The following is a 24,436-nucleotide window of genomic DNA, read 5'->3' as shown; positions in this document are numbered from 1 at the left end:
ACCATTTTGGACCCATTACTGGTTTGCCAATACTGATGCAAAAAACTGACCAGAATACAGAAGTGTGAAAGAAGCCTAAGGCTAAGTTCATACTATGAAATATCCAGTCAGAATTATTCAGGTTGGCGATTCCGAGGGCAGCCGCCACCAACTGATTCAGTCTGCACTAGGACCCCATGGATATTGCCATCCCCATAGATGGCAATGTATTCCACATGGATTCCACAGAAAGAATGACCAGGATCATTCTTTCAATGGCAAAATTTTATCAGCCGAAACTCTAGCCACTAAAATTGTGTAGTGTGAACTGTGCAGTAATACCCCATTGACAGCTATGGAATTCTTCTGCACCAGAATTTTAAAACTGAATTACATGCTGTTCCCTTATACACTTATTCTGGCCATTATGCTCAGTGTGCATTTACCTACAACAAGAAAGATTTGTGACAATGAAAAACTCCTGTCAAGTGCCTGTAGAAAGGATACAGTCTGTCTTATGAATAATATTGGCACTCTTTGCAAAGCAGAAACTCAAAAACGTGGAGGTCACTGCTTAGCAATAGATGTTGCTGCCAGCAGGAGACACTGCTAGATCTCACAGGGAGATATGGTAGTGTCACTCAATGTGCAGGAAAAGACTGGTGGCTTTAATTGATATGCTACACCGGAGACACAGAACACCATCTGAGATGGAAAGATGGCTATCAGTCCCAGGAGTTTGAGTCTAAAGTTCTAGGTTTGTAGTTTATCTTAAATTATGCAGTATTTTAGAGTTCTTGGCTTTTTGACATACACGCAGTTTGACGTGATTCCTCTTTCGCAGCCATTTCTCTTGGCGACTTGAGGGACTCATGTTCATGGTATCGATTCCTTCCTTCTGTTGTATCTGAACACTCTCATATCTCATAAGCTGAAAGACAGTAAGCTCTGATTAAAGGGGGGTACAATATGTCTGAGCTGTTCCTTAAAGTGCACTTAAGCTTTCACACAAGATGTCATGTAGACATTGTGATCGGCAGAGGTCCATCCAGCTGCTGAGATGCGCTTCTGTCCTTTGGTGGGGGTCTCAACAGTCGGCCCCAACAATAACAACTGCTGACATGTCTCTATGACATTTCAGATCTTAGGTGAAAGCTTAAAGGGGTAGTCCAGTGGTGAAAAACTTATCCCCTATCCTAAGGATAGGGGATAAGTTTGAGATCGCGGGGGGTCCGACCGCTGGGGCCCCCTGCGATCTCTCTGTACGGGGCCCCGGCTCTCCGCCGAGATAGCGGGTGTCGACCCCCGCACGAGGCGGTGGTCGACACGCCCCCTCAATACATCTCTATGGCAGAGCCGGAGATTGCCGAAGGCAGCGCTTCGGCTCTGCCATAGAGTTGTATTGAGGGGGCGTGTCGGCCGCCGCCTCGTGCGGAGGTCGACACGCCCCCTTCCAGCGGGCTGTCGGGGCTCCGTACAGGAGATCGCAGGGGGCCCCAGCGGTCGGACCCCCCGCGATCTGCAACTTATCCCCTATCCTTAGGATAGGGGATAAGTTGCTCACCACTGAATCACCACTGGACTACTCCTTTAAGTACACTTTAAAGAGTATGAAACAAAAGTCAAGCAAATGAGATGCTGGAGTTTAAATAAAGAAGCTAAAATTTATTGTATTACATTAATTTCTATCATGATCTGACAAGTATGGATATGTCAGATTTACATTGATATATAGAAACAGTATATACATCATATTATGTACATCATATTATGTAGTAAATCCTAATTGACCTATCATTAAAAGTTTCCTCTTTAAGGGACATATAGGGTACCTCAGCTATACGAGTCAGAGCAACAAGACTTTTACAAAGAACAGGTGTCATTACTGAAACAAAAAGAGGAAAAATTACTATAATCTACCCATATCAGCATTCCCAGATTCCATACATTCTTAAGATCCTCATTTGTATGGCATTGCCAAGAAGGGCTAGTTACCATATAATCTAATAGTACTGTTACTATATAATCTAACAGTACTGTCTTAGATTATATAGTAACAGTACTGTTTTAGATTATATGGTAACAGTACTGTCTTAGATTATATGGTAACAGCACTGTTTTAGATTATATGGTAACAGTACTGTCTTAGATTATATGGTAACAGCACTGTCTTAGATTATATGGTAACAGTACTGTTTTAGATTATATGGTAACAGTACTGTCTTAGATTATATGGTAACAGCACTGTCTTAGATTACATGGTAACAGTACTGTCTTAGATTATATGGTAACAGTACTGTATTAGATTATATAGTAACAGTACTGTCTAAGATTATATGGAAACAGTACTGTCTTAGATTATATAGTAACAGTACTGTGTTAGATTATATGGTAACATTACTGTTTTAGATTATATGGTAACAGTACTGTCTTAGATTATATAGTAACAGTACTGTGTTAGATTATATGGTAACAGTACTGTGTTAGATTATATGGTAACAGCACTGTCTTAGATTATATACTAACAGTACTGTCTTAGATTATATAATAACAGTACTGTTTTAGATTATATACTAACAGTACTGTCTTTAATTATATGGTTACAGTACTGTCTTAGATTATATGGTAACAGTGCTGTCTTAGACTTTATTGTATCCTGGCTGAAAAAAGAATATACTTTTTGTGTGAAACTTTATATAACATTAAATCTTACCTGTCTTAGAATGAAGGCCACCACATCTGTTGATTCCCAGTAACTGGCATGGAAGAGGTGTGGTAGAGCTACCGTTGGAAAGGCGGTGAGTACATCAGGACAGTATAAGGCGTAATCAATGCGCTTTGTTCCCCACCAGTTAGCGGTAACTACATAAGCAAAATACAAATTCAAAGGGTACATTAACCATGGCCTTTACCCTTTTTTGTGTAAAATTATGCCTAAAAAAAGTCACTGCAACTTTGCACATAGAGCAATGTTTACACACCACTGCAATTGTGTGTACCGCAAAAGTTTTTCCTCATCAATTTATCACTTGGGACTTTTGTATAAAGCCGGTAATTTGCGCACAATGGAGGGAATTCATCATTCTGGTCTATTCTTCACGCAGATTTAGAACACAAATGTTGCAGTGATTTTCACATGCATGGGACAAATTCATGAAATGTCACCTCACATGGTACCAGATTAGATACCTATGTAAGGCTGGTGGAAGTAAGTCTGAGTTAGCATTTAAAAGAGGTCATGTAGGTCATTTGCGACTTTTTCAAAGTCACACTTGATAAATCACTAACCACTGCAAAAACTCATCTAAAGCAGTCCACAACATTGTTATGGTTCTTAAAGGGGTACTCTGCCCCTAGACATCTTATCCCCCATCCAAAGGATAGGGGATAAAATGTCTGATCGCAGGGGTCCCGCCACTGGGGACCCTGCAATCTCAGCTGCGATCTATATTTGCATTGAGGGGGTGTGGCCATAATATCACAAGCATCTGGCACTGCACATGACCCTCTAAACAGGAAGGAGATCACTGGGGACCCCAGCGGCAGGACCCCCTCGATCAGACATCTTATCCTCTATCCTTAGGATAGGGGATAAGATTTCTAAGAACGGAGTACCCCTCTAAATGAAAAGTTGCACAGAAACAGGCTACAACAATTCCTGCAACAAATTTTGACAAAAAACAAAACACATAGGGGGACATTTATTAATGTTTGCTTATGTATTCCTATTTTTTTTTTATTTTTTCCATACAATTTTTTTTTTGCTTATGTGCGAATTATTTACCAACTGGTTTGAGCCTGTTGATTAATTTCATTCACATAAGATTATTTTTTTTGTTTTTTTTTGTTTTGGTGGTGGCTTTTTCTGCTCCATGTTTGAGCTGGAGTAAATTTTGTAGGCTTTTTCATGCAATGCGACTTTTTTGCAACTTTCAGACTTGATAAATCTCTGACCCCTGCAAGTCAAAAATCACTTTTTGCTTTGGTAAGCAAGTTTATTTATTTTTATTTTTTGTATTTATTAATTTATTTTTTATGCCTAGGGCACTGCACAATCAAAAAGTTGCACAAAAATAGAGTAGTCTCACAAGCAACTTTTTTGCGACAATTTTAAGCAAAAAAAAAATTTAATAATAATAAATACTTTGATAAATGTCCCAAATATTTGATGAATTCCCTCCATAGGACCAAATTCATGCATTCAAGTCACACCACATGTTGAAAAGTGTCTACACCACGTAATATTTCCAGTCATCCCTATCACTGATGCCTCTGCATACAATCCATGAAAGGCCGCGGGACTTTTTGACACATTAGTCCCAACCTCATCAAATACACCGCAGGGGAAACAGGGTAAAAAAAAAAACACACATCACACACACCATAATAACTTTCCCCCAAAGTGTTTATTGCAAGACTTTAAATTGGTTTTCGGAGATCAGAAACAAAGGACATTTTTTCCCCCCAAAACACTGCCACCCTTGTCTAAAGGCTGATACTGCAGCTTAGTCCTACACAAGCACAGCCTATAAACACATATTATACAATTTCTTTCCTTTAAGTCTTCAAATTGAAAATGCCTTGAACTGACTTAATATTCTGGTCTATCAAAAATACCTTGTTAAAATTCCGAATGAACTTTCACTAGATTTAGGAAAAATATTATACATTTCCCAAGACATTTTGAATACAATTTAACCTTTTTCTGATGTAATGGAGGAGCATGGGGAATTATTTGTATGGCTGGTGGTCAAGTGTCAATCATTCTTGTTTAAAAAAAATATAATATATATAATATAAAGCATTTTTATCATGAAGCATAACCAGAGATGAAAATAACATTTCACATAGAATTAATGCACATATCTTATTTCACCAAGATCTGATACCAAGATGGTGCACAGGATATCCAATCCCAGAGATTTGTAGTGTGTGGGGTACAACCATTTAGGTGTACATTTCAGGTTACTACTTGGTTTAAATTTCTGTACCATCTTGTTAACCTGAACATACATAGGCTGTTCATGGGTCAAAGCTAGTGGTTAGTAGCTGTACTGTTTCATATCTATCTGTCAAAGATACCTAACCCTTTTAACAGGAGAAAAAACATAAAAAAATATATTTTCCAAGCAGAGGAATCGTTAATATCATAGATTTGTCATTCCTGTAACACAGGTAACCAAATAATACAGGAAAGAATGATAGATTGCTGATCTACACTGATGACGGGTGGTATCTACTACAATGTGCACTGCATTTACATCTGCATGAGTAAATACAGTCATTAGGAAAAATTAAAGGGAACCTTTGGCTTCTAAAACTGCCCCCAGCACCATATACATGCTGTGAAGTATGTCTAGGTGATGTCTTTATACTATCAAGCAAATGCCCCAATATGGAAAGAAATGACTTCTATCAGTGCTCTTGTCATATGCTAATTAGGTATTTCCAGTCAGAGAACAGAAGATGCCAACACTTTGTTACATTGGTTGCGGCCTCCTTTATCCCACACAGACTTGAATGATGTCCCTGAGTGTTGGGCTTTGGATGATAAACCCTGGATGATAAACCCTGGATGATAAACCCAGTGATGTCCATGAAGTCGGTCTAGATAGGTGGTGAGTGGAAGCATTGGTTTCCACTCCTCTGTGACTGGAAAAACCCAATTAGGATAAGATGCAGGTGCAGATAAGGTACTGTGGGCAGTCCTGGGGGCCAAATCGCCCTGACACGTACCCATTAAATACCTTAAACTACGCCAAGCTTCTTTGACTGAGTTGAGTATCAACCACCCACAATTCTTTGTATTAAAAGTGTAGCTATTTGCCAGGCAACCCGATATGGTTATAGTGACTCCAGTTGGATAACACTGGACAACATAATCAAGAAGTTAATGACCAGACATTGAAAGCATATAGTATTTCACACATACCCCAAAATAACCTTCTCAGATCACACTGTTCATCTACAAGGTATGTGAACCACTTGATACCTTGACATTTCCCAAGTTTAAATCCACGTGTACAATATTATACATTCCACAAAACTAGATTGAAGTAAAACATTGAAGTTCATGTCAATGAGGCAGAAGTGAAGAACAGACTTACTGTTAGCAATTTTTGCAGATGGCAAGCTTTCTGAAGAACTAGACATTTCACTGCTCATGCTCACTAGGCTAGACCGCCTGGCTTTAACTTGTGTCGGTGTTGATAGTTTGGAGGACGCCTGTGTCTCTGTAGAAGAGTTGTTGCTGGCAGTGGTCTCTACAAATGCTGCACTACAAGCTTGAATGGCATCCACTGGAGAAAAATATACAACACAGAAATCATTTGTTGTAGGGAAAAAAAATAAAACATGTTCTTTCCATCGACTAACACTAATTTAATACTTGAAAGGTGCCTATGCTAGACATGTCATATAGAAAGTGTCATTTTTCAGGTAATTCTTCACAATCTGCATTGTTGAGGGAACAATAAATATAGAAAATACAGAAAATATGAAAAACATTGTTTGGGGTAGATATGTGGCTGAAGCTGATCCCCAGCATTTTTGTTCTGTATGGCCTTACCCTTTTCTTAGGTTGACCTGTAAGGTAACTGCCTGAAAAAGGAGACAAGAACTGTCCTGCCCTGTCTGCAGTAGGAGACAAGAACTTTACTATGGTTGTCCTGAGATCTAAAACATTCTTACTTGCCTCACTCCTTGGGAAATCCACTTCTAGGAATGTGCTGAGAAAACCTGATAGTACATGACCCTGACATGGCTAATCCCTTTGAATTGTAGAGAAAATTAAGTTGTGCCTTTTGCATGAAGGTGACCAATGGCCACACAAGGTTGCACCAACGTCGGTTAGAATGCAGCAGTTCCAACGTATTAAATGTCCTAGTGAAAGCGCCCACCTCCTCCAAGCTATTGTTGGCCTGGAGCTAGAAGAGGACCGCTGGAGAGCAATGACAGTAATATTTTAAATTCCAGAGCAACCCTTTGCCAATCATAAATGGAAGAGGTCAGACCTAATGTTACCCCTTTGTTCTCTGAAATATTTCTACAAGATCCCCCCCTTTATTTCTAGAACCAGCTGGGAGATCCTTGCAGCTGACAGCTTTTCTCTTTGTAGGAGATTAACTTCATAGACCTGCCATAGAATCTGTCTCCTGCAGTGAAACTGGGGAGACCTGGTGGAGGTCACCAGATGCTGACCTTCAAAACTTTTGCCATTTCTCGGAGACATGTCGACAGTTTTATCAAATAACAGGAACACTTTAATATATAAGCTAAAAACAACATCACATGTTGCTACATTTCAGGTAACGGACGATGAACCCAACAAAGACCAGTGAAATAATAATCTCTGTACATGTAATTCAGTTCTCTATGTCTGAAGACCTTTGGCTTCTTCCGGGCTCATTATCAATATGGTAGCTATGTGCTGTATAGTCGTGTCACTAAGATTTATTTTTCCATTATTGAGAAAAATGGGATATAACCAAAGAACACAATATCAAAGCATCAGACAAATGTTTGTAAGATAATGAAAACCATGGCACAATGTGCTGACATCGTCGCTTCCAAAAGTCAAGTCTAGTAAATTTGTTATTATCCATTAACCAGAGTCATGGCTAAGAGGACACTTTACGTAATGTTTCCATATGCACACAAAGGAATTCCAATTTATATTCAATTATTCATGCCCCCTTCAGAATGCTTAGACTGGAAAAAATAAAAGCTCTTTTCGTCACAATGCGCTGCTTCTTTTATATCTGTGCAGCACCTTCCTTCGCCTTGAGCTATTTTGTGCTCTATTTCAGATCGGTAGGAGGGCAGATGTACAATTGGAACAGCTGTTTTCAAACTGGATTTTACTGTACCTCTCTCTGGAGTCATGATTCATGAGCACAGCATTAATACTATCAATTATTTACATTACAACATAGAAACATCTGTCCTGTGCGCAGCAAATCTGCTCTTCCTATGGATTCAGTGTACACAGAAATTCATTAAATAAATGCATAACCACATAGGGCCTAGTGTATAGAAACTAGAGCAGGTAAATCGTAGACATGCTACCTGTTACAATTATTCAGCTTTTATCATTTTTCAACAGACCATCATATAAGCAAATGGTTGATTTAGATGCTATAAAAAAAAACACCTTTTTTTGTTTATTTTTTGTTTTTTTCCTCATTTCCTTCTAAAAGCCATAACTCTTATATTTTTCAATTGTACTTTGTGATAATACCCTACATTTTAGCATAAAATGTACTGTAAATCCAAAATAGAATTATTCATTGTCATGCTCTAATGAGTGTGGACCCGTTGTGTCACTTACCTTTTTGGCTTTGGGCCAAACTTTTGTGTGGTGTCTAAATGCAAAGCAGATCAAAACAGCAGCAAAATCTTTGCAAGTAGACAAGGTATAATCTAATCTTGCTTAGGCACCAAAAGGAGGGCAGTGCAACCTTATAAAGGTATTGCCAGTCAGGGACTAGAGGGGAAGCAGAATTAGGAGGGCACATGGTCCCTTAAAGAGACAGCCCTCCTGCGACCCTTACTGGGTGCACCAGACACTGTCGCCATCTGAGACAGTGCATGAAAATAAGTCCCGAGCCTGCAGTCACGAGGAGGAGCCATGCATACAGGTCGGCTCCCTCCATATATCAATGACAGCGCCATATAGTACAATTAGAGCACATCATGTGACTTTAAGGGATTTGACAGATCTGGTGCTAGTTTTTAAAAACCCATTTTTTTTAATTTGAAAAAGCTACATGGAAGTGTATCCACATGTTCATTTGTCTGAACATTTAGCATTGATATTTTCAAAAAAGCACATGGAAAATCCACTTAAAGGGGTACTCCGGTGAAAACCATTTTTCTTTTAAATCAACTGGTGGCAGAAAGTTAAACATATTTGTAAATTACTTCTATTAAAAAATCTTAATCCTTCCAGTACTTATTAGCTGCTGAATGCTACAGAGGAAATTCCTTTCTTTTTGGAACACTGATGACATCACGAGCACAGTGCTCTCTGCTGACATCTCTGTCCATTTTAGCAGCCATGCATAGCAGATGCATAGCAGATGCATGCTAAGGGCAGCATGGTGGCTCAGTGGTTAGCACTGCTGCCTTGCAGTGCTGGGGACTTGGGTTCACATACCACTAAGGACAACAATAAATAAAGCGTTATTATTATTATTATTATAATAACGTCAGCAGAGAGAACTGTGCTCGTGATGTCATCAGAGAGCATTCCAAAAAGAAAATAATTTCCTCTGTAGTATTCAGCAGCTTATAAGTACAGGAAGGATTAAGATTTTTTAATAGAATGAATTTACAAATATGTTTAACTTTCTGCCACCAGTTGATTTAAAAGAAAAAAGGTTTTCACCGGAGTACCCCTTTAATATGCACTGTCAAAGTGTATCCCATTAAAATCAATGACAGATGGTTTAGACATTTATTCTAGGCCCAAATCAGCATCAAATTCTGCTGTGTGAATGGGGCCTGAAAGGTACACCTAGTCCTAAAACCTTTTAATTAGGGACCACTGCTGTAGGATGGGTACAGATAATGCACATATGTTCACCCACATAGGCAGTTCTCTATGGACATTGGGGGAGATTTATCAAAACCTGTCTAGAAGAAAAGTTGCTGAGTTGCCCATAGCAACCAATCAGATCAATTCTATAGGCAACTCAAAAACTTTTCTTCTGGACAGGTTTTGATAAATCTCCGTTATTATACCTACATTTATCTTTTTGATCTAGTATTCATCACAGGAAATAATTCAGAGGACCCACCATCCATCTATACAGAACAATGTAAATATTGTAAATATTATTACAAGTTATTTGTGAATCAGACCATAATATTTGAGAATAAACATAGGCTAAAGTGTCAGCTCCAAATGAAATTGTCAATGAAGGGCCTCTGAAGCTCAATTTTGTGTTAGAGCCTGGAGGTACAATGATGGGTCAAACCAACTGGGAGGACAAAGAGGTTGGCTCAAGATTAAAGGGAACCTGTCACATTGAAAATGCAGTCCAACCTGAAGGCATCATGTTATAGAGCAGGAAGAGCTGATCCGATTAACATATACTGTACTTTTGCGGGAGAATAGTCAGGATATCTTGTCATTTATTCATGTAAATCTCTGATCATTCTGGGCGAAGTAGTCATGTGGGTGGTCCTATTTGGTGATTGACAGCCAGCTGTATATAAGTGTGCATAAAGAGACAGCTGTCAATCACCGCTAACAAGACTACTTAGTCCAGAATGATCAGAATAAATGACAGAATGATACATGAATAATTGACAACTTATTCTGCAACTATGGGGGAGATTTTTAAAAATCAGTCCAGAGAAAAAGTTTCTGAGTAGCCCATAGCAGCCAATCAGATTGCTTCTCTGTACTCGTTTTTTCAGCGCTCCCGTAGGAATGAATGGAGTGCATTCTGGCTGTAGCACGCACTCCACGCTGAGCGCCAAGTCCCATCTTGTTGATGGCGCGGGGGGGGGGGGGGGGGGGGGCAGCGGTCGGACCACCAGCGATCAGCAACTTATCCCTTATCCTGTGGTTAGGGGCTAAGTTATTTTTTGCAAGAGATCTTCTTTAATTGGACTTAAAATGGCCTGATGAGCTGTTTTGGCGATCTTGACCACTGCCAGCTGCTGTAAGAAGCCCAGAGGGGGCTAGGGGGCTTTTGGTCCCAAGATAGGTGTAGTTTCTTCAGGTGGGGCCCTCATCTATTGGGCATTTATGGAATAGCCTATGGATATGCAATAAATTTTAAGATAGGATACCCCTTTAAGTAATTATGCTATATTTCAGGACCTGCAGCATGTAAATCTGATTCCCACAGCAGCAGTCGGTTACTATATTTATAGATATATTCAGTGCATACAATATATATTGTTTAAGTCTACAATATACTTTGATATTTTAGAAAACTTTAGAACAAGTTTCTAAGATTTCAGAGCACCCTAGTGTTCATCATCTGCATGCATGCTGGTTAAAAAACGAACAGAAAGAAAGGCTATAAATGCTGCTTCAGTTAAAACAAAGACAATAAGCAGTGAGTACATAACATTAGAAAACACTTTCTTACCACGTCTTAGTTTATAATTTTTATTCTATTTTATTATAATTTTTAAGCAATACAACAGAAATTGTCAACTGGTAAGTAGAATGAAATGATGGCACCCACCATATGCTCCAGTAACACTTTATTCCGTGACTACGGCAGGTACAAGAGCCAGGTGCGGAAAGCGACAATTGTTTCGTGCTGACACATGCTTCTTCAGGTAAGCTGAGAAGAAGCGCATGTCAGCGCGAAACATTGCTTATCGCACCTGTCTCTTGCACCTGCCGTAGTCATGGAATAAAGCGTTACTGGAGCAAATGGTGGGTGCCGTCCAATAATTCTACTTACCAGTTGATGATTTGGGACTTCTCACCCGGGACCGAGCACCACCATTTACACGCCTCACCGTGGAAATAACTGAGCCAAACCTCATCTGCCGCACTGGTCCACTAGTATCCCCTCAAGTGAGGCCAGCAGTACTAACTCACACCTACTGCCTATACAATAGAAATTGTCTTCTATTGTCCTTTGGTATGTAATTATAAAGAACTTCAGTGAGATTGCTGCATGTTCCGCTTTCATTACAACAATAATCTAACACTGCTAAAATCCTATCTAAGTAACATTTAACTGCAATGCATAATAAGCTGAATGGCTTTTCTGCTTGGCTTCTATCACCCTGAGTGTCCCAGTGTCTGTTCTAAATAAATAATGCAGAATGCTAAGCAAGTTTGGAAAATGGGAAGTTCCAATGCCGATTCACAGAACTTTTTCTATAACATTATCGGTCACTGGGCATAAAATCACAGGTACTATAAAAACACTGCCATCTTAATAAAGAAAGCTTCCAAATGTTGCATTAAAAGCAAGAATGTTGGATCATCTAATACAGTGATGCTACTGCGCCCACAAAATGTTACCCTAAATATACATTCAGAGTGACTTTTAAAATTGTCATCTTCTGACCCTATAACTTTTTTTTTCTGCATATGGGTCGGTATGAGGGCTCATTTTTTGCGCCGTGATTTGACATTTTTAGCGGTACAATTTTTGTATTGATCGGACTTTTTAATCGCTTTTTATTCATTTTTTCATGATATAAAAAGCGACCAAAAATACGTTATTTTGGACTTTGGAATTTTTTTGTGCATACGCCATTGACCGTGCGGTTTAATTAATTATATATTTTTCTAGTTCAGACATTTTTGCACATGGTGATACCACATTTGTTTATTTTTAATTTTATTTACAAAGTTTTTTTTATGGGAAAAGGGGGTGATTTGAACTTTTATTAGGGAAGGGGTTAAATGGACTTTGTTAACTTTTTTTTCCACTTTTTTTTGCAGTGCTATAGCTCCCATAGGGAGCTATAGCACTGCACACACTGATCTCCCATGCTGATCCCTGCAGAGCCATAGCTCTGCACAGATCAGCGAGATAGGGGCTCGATTGCTCAAGCCTGTAGTTCAGGCTTGGAGCAATCAAACCCCGATCGGACGCCGCAGACACAGGTAAGGAGACCTCCGCCTGCGTCCAAGCTGATCGGAACATCGCAATGTTATTGCGATGTCCCGATCAGCCCGACAGAGCTTCCGGGAAGCGTTTACTTTCGTTTTCAGACGCTGCGGTCAACTTTGATCGCCGCATGTGAAGGGTTAACAGCGTGTGGCACAACGATCGGTGCCGCACGCTGTTAGCCCAGGGTCCCAGCTATGATTAGCAGCCAGGACCGACCCGATGTGATGCGGCACGCCGTGACCCTGCTTTTAACACCGGGAGCGGGCTTAGGACGTACAGGTACGTCCTAAATCCTTAAGGTGTTAAACAACCATAATAAGAAAAGTCACTCACAGCCTACACAGCTCCGCTCTCATGAATGCTCTGTGTCAAGTATTGCAACTCTCAAAGGGGATGACCTGCAATGCCAACACAGTGTACGAACTAGAGCGGAGCTGAGTCTGTTAAAACCAGAAGACATGCAGTAAAATTCAGGCTGGACACTATAATGTATGAGATGGTCTCATCTGCAGATGTCTGTAGAGTGTCCTCTTCCTACAGCAGTGGTCCCCAATAACGCAGCTTGGGAGTCACATGGCTTGAGCCCCCTGCTATGTAGCTTCCCTTATGAGTCCTGAGTTGTGACCATATGTATGGACACCTTACATTACAACAGACAAACTATATTTACCATACAGGGCCAATGTGGAAGGTATAATAGTGTCACATTTCATGCTGAAATATTTCTCTGCAAATGTTTCCAATTTCATGATTTCTTTTCTATCTATAAGAGACACCTTCTATTTACATATGGCTCTCAGCTATTGCTCTGAGTCCATGTGGCTACAAATGTGCACGAGTTTGCTCTATAGAAAATGTTCTGCTTACACTGTAAGACTGCATCTGCAGGGCCAAACTACTGTAGATTGATGATATAAAATGTTTCCAATGTTATCTTTTTCTCTACATGCAACTGTTCTATGAGACCACTGGAAAAAAAGCCAAGCTCTACTATATACTTACATTCTATAAATATGTGTGCCCACCTTGCCCACCATTTTTTTTAATGAAAACTACTGCAGTGCCTTTAAAATGTCTTCTGGGTGCAATATTTCATACGTCATAATACCATATTAATGAGAGTTACCTAATAGATAAGACTTTCCATCTCCCAGGGGATCTTTCTGGTATCTTGGAACATTGAATGGTGGAAGCATGTGAAATGTCTTCTCCAGCAAAGGTTCCAGTCTTGAGGCGGATGGATCAGCACAATGGAAAAAACTGTAAACCTGACCACAAGCAGGACGGGCCCGGCACACTGCAAGTGAATAAATAAATACATAAGTGGAAATGAATCATTATAAGCTTAAAACTCATACAATAATAGAAATGTAAAGTAACAGTAGTATTGTATAGTCTGCCTGTTATACAGTATAGTGATCTGAGACATAATTTCTAGAGCCCATTGGTTGGTCAGATTAGTGACTGACAGCCTTCCCAAGAGGAGCTTACATACAGAATTATCTGACAATCACTGAATCAGACTGCCCATTGGGTTCTTAAAGGGAACCTATCATCAGATTTCACCCTATATAACCGGTGGTTATATCGTGTAAAATTTGCTTTTGCACCGTGCCCCATTGTCCTCCTTTGCATCCTAGCTGGTGAAGATAATGACTTTTTGCCCTGCGCTGTATGTTTATGCCCCACAAGTAGTACCAGGGGCGTGTGGGCCGGGCCCATGTCACATTTTTGCTTCCTAAGCAGAGGGAGCAGGGCAGTGATGTCAGTGGTGCCCCAGCTGTTAACCTCTTAAGGACCGAGGGTTTTCCGTTTTTGCACTTTTGTTTTTTGCTCCTTGCCTTTAAAAAATTATAACTCTTTAAATTTTGCACCTAAAAATCCATATGATTGCTTATTTTTTGCGCCACCAATTCTACTTTGTAATGACGTCAGTCATTTTGCCGAAAAATCTACAGTGAAACGGAAAAAAAAATCATTTTCAAATTGAAAAAAAAAAACACCATTTTGTAGCTTTTGGGGGCTTCCGTTTCTACGTAGTACATTTTTCGGTAAAAATGACACCTTATCTTTATTCTGTAGGTCCATACGATTAAAATGATACCCTACTTATATAGGTTTGATTTTGTCGTACTTCTGGAAAAAATCATAACTACATGCAGGAAAATTAATGCATTTAAAATTGTCATATTCTGACCCCTATAACTTTTTTATTTTTCCGCGTTTGGGGCGGTATGATGGCTCATTTTTTGTGCCGTGATCTGAAGTTTTTAACGGTAACATTTTTGCATTGATAGGACTTATTGATCGCTTTTTATTCATTTTTAAATGATATAAAAAGTGACCAAAAATGCACTATGTTGGACTTTGGAATTTTTTTGCGCGTACACCATTGACCATGCAGTTTAATTAACAATATATTCGGACATTTCCGCACGCGGTGATACCATATATTTTTATTTTTATTTACACTGTGTTCTTTTTTTTATGGGAAAAGGGGGGTGATTCAAACTTTTAATAGGGGAGGAGTTAAATGATCTTTATTCACTTTTTTTTTCACTTTTTTTTGCAGTGTTATAGCTCCCATAGGGACCTATAACACTGCACACACTGATCTTTCACATTGATCACTGTTTTCTCATAGGAAACCAGTGATCGATGATTCTGCCGCTTGACTGCTCATGCCTGGATCTCACAGCCGATCGGACAGCGAGGAGGCAGGTAGGGACCCTCCGGCTGTCCTGCAAGCTCTTCTGGATGCCGCGATTTTGCTCCGGCTATCCCGAACAGCCCACTGAGCTAACCGGCAGTTTTTACTTTGACTTTTAGCCGCGTGGCTCAGCTTTGAGCGTGCGGCTAAAGGGTTAACAACGCGCGGCACCGCGATCAGTGCCGCGCGCTATTAGCGGCCGGGTCCCAGCTTCACTATGAAGCCAGGCACGCCGTGATATGATGCAGGGTCACCGTGGGACCCCGCGTTATATCACGGGAGCGGGACCAAGGACGTACTCATACGTCCTTGGTCCTTAAGGGGTTAATCATGCCTAGTAGGAGTGGTTAAAACCCGGAGCAGCAGTCACTACATGAGGATGCCATACTTATAGGGCATTATCATACAGCACAGGGCAATTTTTGTTCAGCAGTGAGGACACCAAGGAAGACAACGGAACAAGACGATAAATCAGATTTTACTCAACTTAACATGTTGCCACCAGTTATATGGGGTGAAATCTGATGACAGGTACACTGAATCTTTTCCCACAAGTCTTTATATCAATCTGGCACCCACAGGTTGGACTCCATGTTCTATTTGACAAGTTCTTTTTAACATCCCCTGCAGCATTGTTCATTTCTATGTGACTACTTAGGGTGGGTGTGAAGAATTTATATGGCATAAACCAAATAGTTTTATTAAAGGGATATTTCCATTTCCAAGGGGTTGACCCCACAACAACAACAACATTGGCTTGACCCAACAATAACAGCAGCGGTCAAGCTACTGGATTATAGGATTGCCGAAGATAGCTGAGCATAGCACTCATTCGTGTATCTGTTTTTAAGTGAGCAGCAGTGGCTGTCGGCACTGACAAGTGACGCCCCTGACATCACACTGCGGAGCGGGAGGACGTTACTTGTCAGTGCCAGCCAAACCCCTGCACCTGAGCCTGTCGGAGTGCAATGGGGACATAAGACATGGGAAAGAAATGAGCAACAGGGGATCAGAGGAACAGGGTGATGTGGAGGTGGTAAATTTAAATGGCACAGGGGCAATTAGAGGGAGGAATTGAAATAACATAGGGGAATGAAGGCTGGGAATGAAATGGCACAGGGGGGATTGGGGGGGATTGAGTGGCACAGGGGAGATAAACAGGGGAAAGAAATGGCACAGGGGGATAAAGGGGGGAATGAAATGTCACAGGGGATCAGAGTAGGGAATTGAAATAGCACTGAGGGATAAATGGGGAATAAAATAGTACAGGAGGTGATAAGGGGGGGATTAAGTGGCATAGAGGTATAAAGGGGGAAGTTGAAATGGCACAGGTGAGGTTCAAGACGGGGGATGAAATGACACATAAGAAGATCAAAGGGGGGAATGTGGCACAGGGGGGGGGTGAAAAAGGGGGAATGAAATGTCAAAGGGAAGGTCAAGGGGGGGCAGTGAAGTGCCATTGTGGATCAAGAGGGAGTATGAAGTGGCACAGGGGAGAACTAGGGGGGCGGGTTAAATGGCACAAGGGGTAATGAGATGGCATAGTGGGATGATGAAGGGGAGAATGAAATTGTACAGGGGTTAGCAACCATATTTCTAATGCTAATACTGGATACTGGTATGATGCTGTGCATCATATGACGCGAAACATGATAAGTGCAATTGGCAGTACGACAAGAAGTGTGTCACCGACCTATGCTAGTCTAAAAAGGGTGTCACCAACATGAAATGTCTGGTAAGCTCTGTACTAAGATTAAAATGTATGAAGGCTTGCACGCCAATTTTCTGGAGTCAAACAATTCCAAATCTTAGAGCAAGCCACATTTTGCTTAAACATTTCAGACTGTGTTTTGCAGAAAAGATGCAAAGATCCCCAGTATACTTAGTGTATGCTTAGTCACGTACAGCCCCGCGGTCTATTCATGTGGATTTTGGTTGGTTTGTGAAGTCATGTACTGTATTCCAAGCTACTGATCTTGCAGCGGCAGTGTGACTGGGAGGTCTGGCACAGCCTGTTCTGCAGAAGGGGAACCAAAAGTCAGTCTGTCTTGGTGAATGCAGGCATGGAGTGGACATAAAAAGTAGAATAAACAAGAATTGTGATGTTTTGTTTTTGTGCAAATAATATAATAAAATACTGATTATATAACATTTGGATTAGGTCTAGGTCAGTGTTATCCAAACAGTGTGTCTCCAGCTGTTGCAAAACTACAACTCCCAGAACGCCCGGTCAGCCTTTGACTGTCTGGGCATGCTAGGAGTTGTAGTTTTGCAACAGCTGGAGACACACTGTTTGGAAAAAAACTGGTCTAGATGTTTATTCCTCGATCCCTCCTTTCAGCACAGACAACCAAGGAAATATGTTTTTTGTCTGTAAATGTTTCCCTAGGTCTCCTGACGACAAGATTGTTTATTTACACAGCGCAGCGCCGTCGCGTTATTTTCTCGATTACAGAAACTGTGACAATTACACAGACAATTTACAGTAGAGGAATGAAGATTTCCAGCATCTCTCAGGATAATTGTTTTGTTTTTCTTCCTGTCACCTCATTCTTATTCCAAGTACATTATGCTAATGGTGACAAAAACAACACAAATATATTTATTGAAATGTAAACCGCATAACAGAGAATGTTTTTTGATTTCCGTAAGATACTTTTTTTTATCTTCTGGAATGTCCGTGAATTTTTATGAATCCTGTTATTGTTTACCACAGCTGTATAGGCAAAACTCATGGGAAATTATACCATGGGAAATTATAAAAAAAAAGTGTACCTAAACTTTCCACTTACTAAGTCTCATAGACTTTCACTGCGCGATTTGTTTACAGAGGAAAGCTGAGCAGAAACGAAGGAGTGCGGTGCACAGCCAAGTGCTTCTGTCCCTCTATTCTAACTATTGTTAGGGGTTTGAGCGCGAAACATGCACCGATCACATCTTTTGACATGTCACTATGACATGTTAGAAAGGTAAGGATAGTTAAATGGGCACTTTCTTAAAAACTACTTTTTGCACTCCCTAGTATGGTAAAAAAAAATCTTTCTAATGTACTTTGTTTAAAAAAATAATGAAGTTTTTCGCACCTGGTGGCCCGTTAACACCAATCCTGGGTAACCCTGACTTCCCCCTGGGATGACTGTAACTTCCTATCTTGGGATAAGTGGGACTCCTACCCTTCCGATTATGCACTTTCTGGAAGGCACGCGCCTCCGCCCCTATGATCTTTTAGTCCCTGAACATGCTCGCATCCCTGTGAGACACATTCACTACCTTCAACTGGCTGACTTTGTCAGGACTGAGCGATCCCGTTTGCTACTGTATAGGCCGCTACTCCCTTTCGAGAAGCTCTGCACCTCATCCTCACCCACCTCCAAGACGGTGTCCCTCATTTATGGTCTACTGCTGGAGGAAGCAGCCGAGCACCCTCCGACATATGTTGGGGCTTGGGAGGCGGAGTTGCAGACCTCCTATGCTCCATCCGATTGGTCCAGGGCCTTTACCATGTGCCACAAACTCTCAATCTCCTGTAAACCGCAAGAAACTAACTTCAAACTCCTCTCCCGATGGTACAGGGTACCATCAGTGTCAGATGTCTGCATCAGTGTCAGATGTCTGTTGGTGCTGTGGAACGGCTAGGGACACAATGTCCCCTATTTGGTGGTCATGTTCTTTGCTTGCCCCTTTCTGGTCAGAAGGGACCTCGCGGATTGAGACCATCACGGGAATATTGTTTCCCAATGACCTTAAAGTGTTGCTCTTGACCATTTTACCTGCTTCCCGCAAGACCCCCCCGAAGGCCCTGGCCCATTTCCTCCTGATGGCGGCACGTACAATGATCCCCAGACGTTGGAAGTCTACACTCCCCCCGGCGCTTTCTGATTGGTACACGGAGATACTCTTTCTTTGCAGAATGGAGGAGCTTATGGCAGACTCCTATGGGAAGGTGGAGCGATTCGGAGCTATCTGTGGACCGTGGTTAGCCTTTTTGGAGACCCCTCTTTATAGGTCACTGTAGATTCCCGTGCCCCTTGCCCCTCCACCCCCCCTCCCCCCTTCCTTCCCTCCCTCCATTTGCCCTTGGTTCTCTGCCGTGCTTGCTCTACGCGGAGATGGGAGATGATGGGGGACTGCGAGTGCAGTGAGGCCGAGGCGACCGGGGATACACAGGTTGGTGGTTCTTCTCTCTCTCTTTTCTTTTCTCTTACCTCTCCCCCCCCTTTTTTTTTCTTTTATCTACCTAACACCCTCCCTTTTCCTTTTTTCTTTGTTGTTTCCTGGTCCACGATTGGCTCTTGATTACCTTTATTGAGCGTCTAGGGGTACTCCTTGTCCACTTTCATAGAGTGCCAAATTGACCAGGTTTGGTTACGTTATGCTGTTTCGGCTCTTAATGATTGCTAATAGACAACAACCTCACTAGTGTAATCTGGTAGTCAGTTTTGCCATTGTTTACTCTCTATGAGGGACATTTATCAATGTTTGCTTATGTATTCTTTTTTTTAGTAATTTTTTCCTTACTTTTTTTTGCTTATTTTTCCTTTTTTACTTTGGTAGTAGCTTTTTCTGCTCCATGTTTGAGCTGGAGTAAATTTAGTCAATTTTTAACGCTGTTGCGACTTTTTTTTGCGCAGTTGCGACTGTCGCAGTTAATAAATACCTGACTACCCGTAGTCCATTTAAAAATTATTACTACATAGTAAATTTTAGGAAAACTTGCTTTTCTCGCTTTCCAGTCAAAATGTCGCACGAAAAATCGCGTAGTCGCAGTTGCGACAATTTTGCGACAATTATAGTAAAGAAAACCTGACTAAACCCGTTGATAAATGTCCATAAATGTGTATACCATACTGCTGTATGTAATGTACGCTCAATGTTGTGTCTATTGTACGCTTTGTTTATTCTCTGCCGTTTTATTATAAAAAAAATAATAATAATAATGAAGTTTTCTGTTTTATTTGTGTTTAAAATAGCTGCCACTAGGTGTCTCCCTACTTGTCCAGATCACATTCCCCCCATCTTTTTCACAGACTTTAGACTCCTGCTGGCCTGGTAGAAGTCCCAAATCAGGAAATGCTGAGGGGGGGGGGGGGGGGGGTGCAGCCCCGGGGCTGCGCGCATTTGCTGGTTATAGTCGTGTGCAGCCCATTCATCCCCGCCCCCGACATGTACACTGCAGTGGAGATGGCGCGCGCACACTAGTTATCAGTGCTGCGCTGATGCTCCACTACTAGTTTACAAGCCGTGGTAAGTCTGATCTGAGGTCTTATTTATTTTGCTATAAGTTATTAAAAGTAAAAGGGTTTTATGAAAGGAGGGGAGGGTTTTGAATAGTTTTGAATAAAAACTAACCATTATAAACACACTCTCGGTCCCGGGTCTCGGCAGGTGTCTGTCGCTATGCAGGCTACTCCTATACTATAAAATTTAACAAGATCATGAGAGGTCCTCTTTAAGGTACACTTTAAGGGGTGTTTCCTATTTTTGTAATGTCATTACTTTAGAGAGGATCCCTGGTCATTTCTAAAAACACAATTTACTGGTATGAATACATTGTGCTGTATAATGGTGCTGTGGTACCAGGAGCTATGGGTGGGCTTATCTAGGCCAGGGATAAAACTCATGAGATTCTGCTAACTACGTAGGAAGAAAGTGGTGAGAGCGCGTAGTACATGGATGTAAGTTACTTACTCCCCCGGCGCCAATAAGCCCAACCATGCCTCTAAGCACCACAGCACAGCATTATTAGATGTTCACCCCTCTGACAGAGGGGTAGATCAACAAACCTTAAAAAGGCACCCTGTCCGTGAAACATAAAGCCTCTCCATTTTATCAGCCAACTCTTCAGAGAGCTCAGACCTTCCTATCCCCCTGTCAATAACAATCCCTGTCTCACAGCTCCTTAATGAGAAAGGTTGCATAGAAGAGGATTCTGTTTTGACCACTACACTCCATTAATCTCCCTCAAGCTTTTTCTTGGTGGGTTCTCTGAGGTCGTCTCTCACCAAAATAGTAAAGAAAGAGGGACTAGATGAACCCCTCTCTTGATTTGGTAAACTGGCTGCTTCCGTACAGCCCCCATTCAAACTCATCTCAGTAATATATAAAAACATTTCCTCTTTCCCAATCCTTTCCCTCCCTGCATTCCAACTAAATGGGAAATTTACCTTGGCGTGATGACTGCAGCAATATATAGAATACCCAACAGACTATCCAGATGTGTGAGAATTTGGGAAATTATTATAAGATACTAAGCCGCTGGTATAGAACCCCAGACATAACTTCTCACTACTCCCCTTCTAACTCTTACCTTTGCTGGAGATGCCTAAAAAACAAAGGCACCTTCTTCCATGTCTGGTGGACCTGCTTTCTAGCTCAACGCTGATGGACAGACATCATCCATAGATGCAACTCCATCTGCCGCTTCTCTATTCCATGCTCCCCTGACAACGCCCTTCTTTCTATTAACACCTCCCCTCAACACATCCAGATCCCCCCTCTCTTTCACCTTCTCCTCACCGCAGCCAGACTTCTGTTACCCAAGCATTGGCTTTCCCCTCAACTCCTGGGTCAATAAGGTGGATCAGCTATACCGTCTGGAAGAAATGTCCCACTGGGAGTCTCGCACTAGAGCATCCTTCCTTAAAATCTGGCTCCCGTGGAGGAGGTTTAGGAATTTTGAATAGTACACAGCTCCTTTCCACTCTCTCTCTCTTCTCACTGTAGCCCCCAACACCAGGTACACCCTGACATGGGTCGCATGCTTGAACGACACCAACTGACCATTTCCTGTCCTTTCCATGCTTGTTCTACCTTTCTGTTTCTGATACATATTTGGTACAATGTTTGTACAAGGTTAACTGGTTTTGTCTCCCATCCCTTGTTGTGCTGTTATACCATGTTTATTGATGAATGTACGGTGATTCTTGTTTTGTTAAAATAACTTTGTTTAAAAATTAATAAAAAAAATAATTAAAAAAAGACCAGTGTTTTCTAACCAGGGTGCCTCCAGCTGTTGAAAATAGTTGCAGAATGATCTCTTTCCCACCCAATGGTCTCTCCACTGTTAGGATTCGGCAGGCTGGATGTGGATCCTCTGTGTCAGCGAGGGATTGGCGTGGACCGTGTCGGTGGACCGGTTCTAGGTTGCTACTGGTATTCACCAGAGCCCGCCGCAAAGCGGGATGGTCTTGCTGCGGCGGTAGCAACCAGGTCGTATTCACCGGCAACGGCTCAACCTCGCTGACTGCTGAGAAGGCGTGGGACAGAAGGACTAGACAGAGGCGAGGTCAGACGTAGCAGAAGGTCGGGGCAGGCGGCAAGGTTCGTAGTCAATGGAGATAGCAAGAGGTCAGGAACACTGGTAAGGCAAACACTGTAAACACTTTCTCTAGGCACAAGGGCAACAAGATCCGGCAAGGAAGGGAAGGAGAAGTGAGGTTATATGGACGTGGAGCAGGTGGAAGCTAATTAGACTGATTGGGCCAGGCACCAATCATTGGTGCACTTGCCCCTTAAATCTTAGAGAGCTGGCGCGCGCGTGCCCTAAGGAGCGGAGCCGCGCGTGCCAGGACGTGACAGCCGGGGACCGGGACAGGTGAGTAACTTGGGATGCGATTCGCGAGCGGGCGCATCCCGCTATGCGAATCGCATCCCCGCCGGCAGTGTCAGCGCAGCGCTCCCGGTCAGCGGGTCTGACCGGGGCGCTGCAGAGAGAGGAACACCGCGAGCGCTCCGGGGAGGAGCAGGGACCCGGAGCGCTCGGCGTAACAGTACCCCCCCCCTTAGATCTCCCCCTCTTTTTTGTCCGCTTGTCGCTTCACATGGGACGAGGACATTGGGAGTGATTCTAGAGTTTCCTTCTGGAAGACAGAGAAGTCCTGGGTAAACTCATCAATGGCAGGCAGTCCAGAAGAAGTGGGAATGGGGAGGGGGGGCAGAGGGTGAAGCTTGCCACGGGGCAGAGTGTTACAAGGACGGGGGCTATGAGGAGGCAAAATCTCTGCTAGTTTATTGCAAAAAACCTCGGCATAGTCCTGATAGGCCTTGGGGAGACCTGGTATAGGAGGAGATACTGAGGTTTGACTGACGGGACTGGGAGCAGACGTGAGGCATTTTTTGTGGCAAGAAGCACCCCAGCTCTTGATCTCCCCGGTGGTAAAGTCAAGGGTAGGAGAATGGCGTTGGAGCCATGGCAGACCGAGGAGGACTTCAGAGGTGCAGTTGGGCAAAACAATAAATTCTATTTATTCGTGATGCAGTCCAATGCCCATGAGCAGGGGTTCTGTGCGGTAACGCACAGTGCAGTCCAATTTTACTCCGTTGACCGAGGAAATGTAGAGCGGCTTGACGAGACGGGTCACAGGGATGTTGAACTTATTAACAAAAGAGGCCAAAATGAAATTTCCCGCAGAACCAGAGTCCAAGAAGGCCACAGCTGAGAAGGAGGAGTTGGCAGAAGGAGAAATCCGCACGGGCACAGTGAGACGTGGAGAAGCAGACTTCATACCAAGAGACGCCACTCCCACGTGAGCTGGGTGCGTGCATGCATTTCCCAGACGTGGAGGACGAATAGGGCAATCCACCAAGAAATGTTCGGTACTAGCGCAGTACAGACATAAATTTTTATCTCTGCGGCAAGTCCTCTCTTCATGGGTCAGGCGAGACCGATCCACTTGCATAGCCTCCTCGGCGGGAGGCACAGGGGTAGATTGCAAAGGATACTGTGAGAGAGGTGCCCAGAGATCAAGGTCTTTTTCCTGGCGAAGCTCCTGGTGTCTTTCAGAAAAACGCATGTCAATGCGGGTGGCCAAATGGATAAGTTCATGCAGGTTGGCAGAAATTTCTCGTGCGGCCAGCACATCCTTGATGTTACTGGATAGGCCTTTTTCAAAGGTCGCGCAAAGGGCCTCGTTGTTCCAAGATAGTTCAGAGGCGAGGGTACGAAATTGGATGGCGTATTCGCCTACAGAAGAATTTCCCTGGACCAGGTTCAGCAAGGCAGTTTCGGCAGAAGAAGCTCGGGCTGGTTCCTCGAAGACGCTACGAACCTCAGCAAAGAAGGACTGTACAGTGGCAGTGACAGGAACATTGCAGTCCCAGAGCGGTGTGGCCCATGACAGGGCCTTCCCAGACAGGAGACTAACCA

General features: G+C 42.4%; 1 protein-coding gene across 4 annotated transcripts in view; it reads right to left on the bottom strand.

Moving 5' to 3' along the window:
* PITPNM3 (PITPNM family member 3) overlaps nt 1–24,436 on the bottom strand; it is a 735,635-nt gene that overhangs the window by 23,969 nt on the left and 687,230 nt on the right. For all 4 annotated transcript variants that reach the window (XM_056558420.1, XM_056558419.1, XM_056558421.1 and 1 more), the window contains 4 exons: nt 13,708–13,878; nt 6,087–6,278; nt 2,693–2,841; nt 794–910 (listed from right to left, as the gene is read on the bottom strand). In XM_056558420.1, the coding sequence (XP_056414395.1) occupies nt 794–910; nt 2,693–2,841; nt 6,087–6,278; nt 13,708–13,878 (629 nt within the window). The remainder of the gene's footprint in view (nt 1–793; nt 911–2,692; nt 2,842–6,086; nt 6,279–13,707; nt 13,879–24,436) is intronic.

The sequence above is a fragment of the Hyla sarda genome, chromosome 2 (genome assembly GCF_029499605.1).
Source record: "Hyla sarda isolate aHylSar1 chromosome 2, aHylSar1.hap1, whole genome shotgun sequence".
Classification (NCBI taxonomy): Eukaryota; Metazoa; Chordata; class Amphibia; order Anura; family Hylidae; genus Hyla; species Hyla sarda.
Note: the sequence above shows the minus strand (reverse complement) of the source record. Positions and strands in the feature narration are given on the sequence as shown.